This window comes from Heptranchias perlo, chromosome 6 (genome assembly GCF_035084215.1).
Source record: "Heptranchias perlo isolate sHepPer1 chromosome 6, sHepPer1.hap1, whole genome shotgun sequence".
In the NCBI taxonomy this organism is placed as follows: Eukaryota; Metazoa; Chordata; class Chondrichthyes; order Hexanchiformes; family Hexanchidae; genus Heptranchias; species Heptranchias perlo.
Genome location: NC_090330.1, coordinates 40,860,748 through 40,868,798, shown reverse-complemented (window position 1 = coordinate 40,868,798; position 8,051 = coordinate 40,860,748). Strand labels below are relative to the sequence as shown.

The 8,051-nt window shown below is 44.6% G+C and overlaps 1 protein-coding gene across 1 annotated transcript in view; it reads left to right on the top strand.

Moving 5' to 3' along the window:
* The first annotated feature begins 248 nt into the window (after positions 1–248).
* The window catches only part of LOC137322930 (E3 ubiquitin-protein ligase SH3RF3-like), a 351,726-nt gene continuing 343,923 nt past the window's right edge, over positions 249–8,051 (top strand). The window contains exon 1 of the mRNA XM_067986167.1: positions 249–1,760. Within this exon, the coding sequence (XP_067842268.1) occupies positions 1,383–1,760 (378 nt within the window). The 5' untranslated portion in view covers positions 249–1,382. The remainder of the gene's footprint in view (positions 1,761–8,051) is intronic.

The following is an 8,051-nucleotide window of genomic DNA, read 5'->3' as shown; positions in this document are numbered from 1 at the left end:
TAGCTTCATGGGTTCGGGTACAAACCAACAAGACATTACAACAAGCCAACGTTATTTAACAAACACGCGGAGCAAATATATAGACGGATGTAAACACTTCAGAAAGCTTTGCCGACTTGTTTAGCGAACTTTTTGTGCCAAGTGAGCGGGTGGAAATGTCTGGGGTGCAGGGCCCTCGTCTCCCCCCAAGAGGGCGACGTGTTCAAGCATTTCTTTTACCCTGAATGTTGGTTGCAATTGGACGCATTTCCGTCCCTCTCTGACGCTGCCTGGGGGCTGGAAAGAAGAAATCCACACGGGGGGGCGGGAAAGAAATTGACATTTTTAAGGGAGCGCGGAAAGATCGCGGCTTCGCTCTTCACACCGGCTTCTTGACACATTTACTGCATTTCTCCAGCTAGTTATTTCCAGCGAGGATTGGGACGACTCGCTCTCGCCGGCCCCAAGGAGAGGCAGCCCGGAGTGCCGAGTTGTTGAGGAGTTTGAAGTGAGCGGGATCGCGGTCGGAATGTTGGTGCGGTGACGTTCTAGAACCGACCTGTTTCCAATTAGAATCGATACCGCAGGTTCCACCCGGCGCAGCGCAGCGCGGCCGAAGGCAAAGAGATGCATCGCCGTGTTTGTAATGGGCAAAACGTTACTCACATTGCGACTATTTTCATTTCGTTATTTTAAAGATCGTTGTCTTGTGGAGAGAAAACTACGAGAGGAAGCAAACGTTTCAGAATTAAATATTTTCTTTTAAGGATTTGATTAATTGTGTGATTGAAGTGCCTTGAAATTGTGACCGGCTGTTTTGATTATTCTGAGTATCTTTGATTTTTTTTAATGCAGTAAACAAAGTTATTGTTTGGATTAAACAAGGGGTTTTGGTGACAATTGCAAACTGAATCGTGGGGCCTGTGCGAGTGTTTAAAGATCTACGGGTCAGACGTGATCCGAAAGTGTCAGTAAAAGGTACATTGTTGTTTTTCTTGGGACAAGAAAGTCAGATCCTTTTGATTTTTTTACATTAGTATTTATGTTTCATCCGCGCGATTTAAAGACTCGAACTTGTAAAGAGGAAAGAATCTGTCTGCCTGCATGGGAGATCTGGGCTTCAGTGTTGGACTTTTAAAGATGAATTAAAAGACTGATGCGATAGTGTAGCAAGAGCTGGCGGAGATGGAGACGTACTGCAAGCTCCCAGTACCGAGCAGACTGTAACCAGCTACATGCAGCATATTGCTGCTGGTGGCTTTTGACTTTTTTTTCAACAAATAAAGGGAGAATGCAGCGTGTCAGAGATCACCATCGTCTGGGCTTTTCTGGTTCCGTGGGGGATGTAATGTAAGCGAGAAAGGAAGCCCCCCCCCTCCCCTCCCCAGACCCCATGCTTCAAGATGGACGAGTCTTCGCTGCTGGACCTGCTGGAGTGTTCCGTGTGCTTGGAAAGGTTGGACACCACGGCCAAGGTGCTACCCTGTCAGCACACCTTCTGCAAGCGCTGCTTGGAGAAGATCGTCAGCTCCAGGAACGAACTGCGGTGTCCCGAGTGCCGGATTCTGGTGGACTGCGGCGTGGACGAGCTGCCTGCCAACATCCTGCTGGTGAGGTTACTGGATGGGATTAAACAGAGACCGAGGAATGGGAGGTCAGCCCCAACCCCTGGCCCAGGGTCATTAGCCTCGGGGAGCGCAGCAGCCTGCCCGGCTTCTTCATCTCTGGGGACAACCCTGAAAGATCATCCCGCAGCCGCTAACCGGAGCTCTCCGGGAAAGGTAATGTACTGGTGGAATCATCAATCTTTTTAGTTATCGTGTTATTTTAACACAATATATATCTGGTAGGGCTGTACAAATGTAAGCCAACATGACGTGCCTAAGTCTGGGTCTTGACCCCTCAATCAGATCTTTTAAAGGAGGTAGATTACAAATTCTCCAACATACGTTCTCCCTGTGCAATTCCTTTGGAATTGATGAATTCATTCAAAGATGCTTGACTTAGTTCCCCAATGGTATCTCAGCTTCTTTCTTCCCAGATATTCTAATTTTACTAATTCTGTTTATGTTCCTTCTGAGCTTTTAGGAACGAGTTTGTATCAGTGTCTGTGACAATATCTATGCATATCTATTTTTTTTTTAAAGGAATAGTAAATAGTTTTAGGTCCAGACACAAAGTGTTAAATTTGCAGTGTCCCATATCAAACTGAGAAATATGCCAGTACTGTAATTAGCAAAGATTGGTACTCCAGTAACCATACAGCTTTCTGGGCTGGTGTTAAATTTCTAGCAGTTCAGTCAGAAAATTGCCATTTGGTGCATTTGAAAATGATAAAAGCTTCCTATGAAATGGGATACTGAAGCTGTGAACTTACTGACTCATAATAATGTGCTACGGTTGGCAGGACCTTAGGGAACCCCCCCACCCCCATTTCCCAGAAACAGATGTGCACAGAGGAACCCAGATGACAAGTGGATAAATGGTTGGGCCAGTTTATGTTTGAAGATATCGCCTCAAACTACCAGCTCCAGTCCAGCACACAGGTTATTTGCAGTATAACCAAGTTATACTTGCATTAAGTAGTCACATTGTCTTTTGGGTTTAAAAAATGAGAAGTACTACTTGCCAATTTGTGGATGAAAGACAGCATATGTTGGGTGAGGTGAAGGATAGCTCATGAATAGAGTTTCAGTTGATTTAAGACTGCACCGTTAGCACCTATCCAGGTACCAATCCACTTTTGGTTTGTCTCATTTATCTTCAGCCAGAAGTGCCGAGTGGATGATCCATCTCAGCCTCCTCCCGAAATCCCCACCATCACAGAAGCCAGTCTTCAGCCAATTCGATTCACTCCACGTGATATCAAGAAACGGCTGAGTGCACTGGATACAGCAAAGGCTATGGGCCCCGACAACATCCCAGCTGTGGTGCTGAAGACTTGTGCTTCAGAACTAGCTGCCCCTCTAGCCAAGCTGTTCCAGTACAGCTACAACACTGGCATCTACCCGACAATGTGGAAAATTGCCCAGGTATGTCCTGTCCACAAAAAGCAGGACAAATCCAATCCGGCCAATTACCGCCCTATCAGTCTACTCTCAATCATCAGCAAAGTGATGGAAGGTGTCGTCGACAGTGCTATCAAGCAGCACTTACTCACCAATAACCTGCTCACCGATGCTCAGTTTGGGTTCCGCCAGGATCACTCGGCTCCAGACCTCATTACAGCCTTGGTCCAAACCTGGACAAAAGAGCTGAATTCCAGAGGTGAGGTGAGAGTGACTGCCCTTGACATCAAGGCAGCATTTGACCGAGTGTGGCACCAAGGAGCCCGAGTAAAATTGAAGTCAATGGGAGTCAGGGGGAAAACTCTCCAGTGGCTGGAGTCATACCTAGCAGGAAGGAAGATGGTAGTGGTTGTTGGAGGCCAATCATCTCAGCCCCAGGGCATTGCTGCAGGAGTTCCTCAGGGCAGCGTCCTAGGCCCAACCATCTTCAGCTGCTTCATCAATGACCTTCCCTCCATCATAAGGTCAGAAATGGGGATGTTCGCTGATGATTGCACAGTGTTCAGTTCCATTCGCAACCCCCCAAATAATGAAGCAGTCCGAGCCCGCATGCAGCAAGACCTGGACAACATCCAGGCTTGGGCTCATAAGTGGCAAGTAACATTCGCGCCAGATAAGTGCCAGGCAATGACCATCTCCAACAAGAGAGAGTCTAACCACCTCCCCTTGACATTCAACGGCATTACCATTGCCGAATCCCTTACCATCAACATCCTGGGGGTCACCATTGACCAGAAACTTAACTGGACCATATAAATACTGTGGCTACGAGAGCAGGTCAGAGGCTGGGTATTCTGCGGCGAGTGACTCACCTCCTGACTCCCCAAAGCCTTTCCACCATCTACAAGGCACAAGTCAGGAGTGTGATGGAATACTCTCCACTTGCTTGGATGAGTGCAGCTCCAACAACATTCAAGAAGCTCGACACCATCCAAGATAAAGCAGCCCGCTTGATTGGCACCCCATCCACCACCCTAAACATTCACTCCCTTCACCATCGGCGCACAGTGGCTGCAGTGTGTACCATCCACAGGATGCACTGCAGCAACTCGCCAAGGCTTCTTCGACAGCACCTCCCAAACCCACGACCTCTACCACCTAGAAGGACAAGAGCAGCAGGCACATGGGAAAAACACCACCTGCACGTTCCCCTCCAAGTCACACACCATCCTGACCTGGAAATATATCGCCGTTCCTTCATCGTCGCTGGGTCAAAATCCTGGAACTCCCTTCCTAACAGCACAGTGAGAGAACCGTCACCACACGGACTGCAGTGGTTCAAGAAGGCGGCTCACCACCACCTTCTCAGGGGCAATTAGGGATGGGCAATAAATGCCGGCCTCGCCAGCAACGCCCACGTCCCATGAATGAATAATAAAAAAAAATTCAACTGATAGCTTGAATTGAAAAGTAACCTGAAAAAGTTAGGGGGAACTTTTCTATATATACCAATGGACTTTCATATGCTGTGCATGTGTGTATATATGGCAAACACATTTTAAAACTTGAAATTCAGAGTTTATTTACATACAACATTGCTCTTAATAAAATATATTTCAATTATTTTTTTGGTGGAAAGTTGAAAGACAACATAGAATAACAAAATTGAAAGCGCACACTAGTTTGTCCCTAGGTTACAGGGTACACAATTTACTGTTTAGTGGCAGAGCTGCCAGCATCTGCTTCTGGTGATTGTGATTTTTGGGGCGTATGAGTAATAGATCCATTTTATTATCTGCGTCATTTGAGTCACCACAAAAGGCAGGTTGTCTTGTCTGCTGGGATGGCCGAACACCTGCCTGTTTTGTATTTAATCACTAAGCACTAATTTGAAGATTTGTTCAATTCTATCGTTTCCAATTGTGGATAGATGTACTTCACATTCCATCATGCTCTTAAATTACAGTTTGAAATCTCTCTATTTTCCATGTTACCGTCCATCATTTCTACCACCTACTTTGTCTGATACTGTACTGCAGTGACATATTAAAATCTATTTTTAAATACTGTGCCAAATTTGTAAAAACTTGTTTTTGGGATGAATTTCAGGTATGTGATAAAGGACCTTATTTGTCCATTTCTACTCTGTTTGAAATAACTTTTTATGCTAGAGAAATGCCTTTACTTATAGTGCCATACAGTACCTTACAGAATCACTTGACATTAGACTAAGCACCACACCAATCCTGCATTTCAGATTGTGTCGCTGGACTATGCCCAGTAGCTTTTCTGAAGCAAGTGCACAGAATCCTATTTTTCCTTGTGATGAAAAAATGTTAAATTCCTTGAAATACAGTACTGACATCTTGGCACTTTTGTGAGCTAACTCTTTATTACCTGGCGTGTTTATAGGTAAAATGCTAGATTCAATGTGGGGTATAACTTTACTCCGCCAGATACCAAATGCTCTCAGGCACCTTATTCAAGTGTCGTATGAGGCTTGAAAGTGATTGTCAGCAGGCTACTTGATCACAGAGGACATTGTCGTCAAACCCGATCCTGCTCATACTCGGATGACCACACACATGCACTTCTAGCACTGGTTGCTGGATAGTGAACTGTTCTTCCCACTGAGCTGTAAATGAGTCAGTTTGGAATATTATAAGCCATTTCTTCACTACCTTGGACCAGATGTTTTGAAGTTTATCTAAATATTTCAGTAGAAGGTATTTATCTGCAAACAATTGTATCATTCCCTGAATGCTACTAACATTGTGTAACATCCCTCCTGACTGTATTCAGCAGGCAGACTTTGAGTCAAGACAACGAGCATCCCTTTATTAAACATTTTAGGCTGACTACTATGTGTGAACCTGAATCTGACCTTAGATAACCCCCCCCCCCCCACACCCCGATTGGAGCAGAGCCAGCAGCAAGTGTTTCTGTTTGAATTTGTTTGATTAATCTGTTCAGTAATGTTGCTTTAATTGAGACTTACTGCACTCCTGCAATTGATGGTGAAATCCACATTCATTTTGCAGTTGTTTGGATGCAATTAATTCAGACTGAACAGATTGCCTACGCAAATGGGAATTAATTGTGATGATGTCAGGATTGTGCCCGGTTTTGAATTAATGGGATCTTCATCCCGGGGCGTATATAGGCCAAGGCTTTGGGGAGAGGACACGAAAATGCTACCAATAAAACTGAAAGACGTTCTTCCTGTGCATAGAACTTCCTTCAGTTCTTTAGATGCAGGTCTCCATGTTTTTGTTTTCTAGATTGCGGTCACATATCCAGCAGTTCATGTGGCATTTTGGGGGTATGCAGGAGGGGTATTGCTAACTGAGAGTGTGGAAGAAATGCTTAGGTGCCAAATGAAATGTTATCTCAACTCTAGACACATTTATTTTACTATTTTGTCACTATTTTTGTAAAGCATTATGTCAAGTTTTCTGGAAAGATTTCAATCCTGCAGGTGCTTGTTATTTGGTATTCTGATTAATATAGTCACAAGTGAAACTCCTATATCAAAACTGCTCAGTTACTTCTTATATTCAGTATTGTACATGTCATTAAGGTGCAACTTACATTTATTGGCCTTGATGCTTATGTCCAATATGAGCAGAATGCTGACTATCAAGTCTCAGTTTTATTTTTGAAGTTATTTGTAATGACAAAATGATTAAAAACCATTTAACTGCCCAGATACATTGCCAAAATGAAATTGTTTTGCAGCTGAGCAGTACTTATACATGTCAAGAAGGGACTTGGATCAATACTTATATAAAGGGACTGCAATATGTAACTTGGCTATGCTATACAGGGGTGCCTGATTATGCCACATTGCTGTTTTTGCACCTTACACTATTCACGGCAACTTCATTTTAAGAGGCATTTGATGCTGTGTGTTAACTTCTGGATTAAATGTAATGGTGGAAAAGATCCCCTCTCCCCAACCCCACACAGCCTGGATTAAAGGCTGATTATGCCTGTACAGCCTCGGGCTGTTTTCTGAAAGAAATAAAGAAAGTAGAATAACTCGGAAATAAAAACGGAAAATGTTGGAAATACTCAGCAGGTCAGGCAGCATCTATGGAGAGAAAAACAGAGTTAACGTTTTTCAATGACCTTTCGTCAGAACTGGAAGAAATAAAGATTCAACAGTTTTTAAGCAAGTACAGAGCTGGTGGGGGGCGAAAGAACAAAAGGGAAGGTCTGTGATAGGGTGGAGGGTAGGACTGATTAAATGACGAAAGTGATGATGGTGCAAGTTAAATGGGGTGGTAATGGGACAAGTAAAGAAACAAAAGATGGGTCTAGAGGACCCATGGCAACAGCAGAACCATTACCAGCACCCACTGTCCAAAACAATGGGAGCAGTGGTTATGATCTGAAGTTACTGAAATCAGTGTTGAGTCCGGAAGGTTTAAAGTGCTTAATCGAAAGATGAAGTGCTGTTCCTCAAGCTTCCGTTAAGCTTCATTGGAACAGTGTAAGTGGCTGAGGACAGAGAGGTCAGGAGTGGGACGGAGAATTAAAATGGCAAGTGACCGAAAGCCCAGGGTCACGCTTGCAGACTGAACGGAGGTGTTCAGCAAAGTGATCACCCAATCTGCGTTTGGTCTCCCCAATGTAGAGCAGACTGCATCATGAGCAGCGAATACATTATACTAAATTGAAAGAAGTAAAAATTGCTGTTTCACCTGGAAGGAGTGTTTGGGGTCCTGGACGGTGGGAAGGGAGGAGGTGAAAGGGCAGGTGTTGCATCTCCTGTGCTTGGACGGGTAGGTGCCATGGGAAGCACAGCGGGTGTTGGGGGTGATGGAAAAGTGGACCAGAGTGTTTCTTTACTTGTCCCATTACCACCCCCTTTGCCTTGCACCATCATCCCTTTTGCCATTTAATCACTCCTGCCCTCCACCCTATCACAGGCCTTTTGTCCTTTCCTCCCCCCCCCTCAATTCCCTGGCTCTGCACTTGCTTAAAAACTGTTAATTCTTTACTTCTTCCAGTTCTGACGAAAGGTCATTGACCTGAAACGTTAACTCTTTCTTTCTCCAC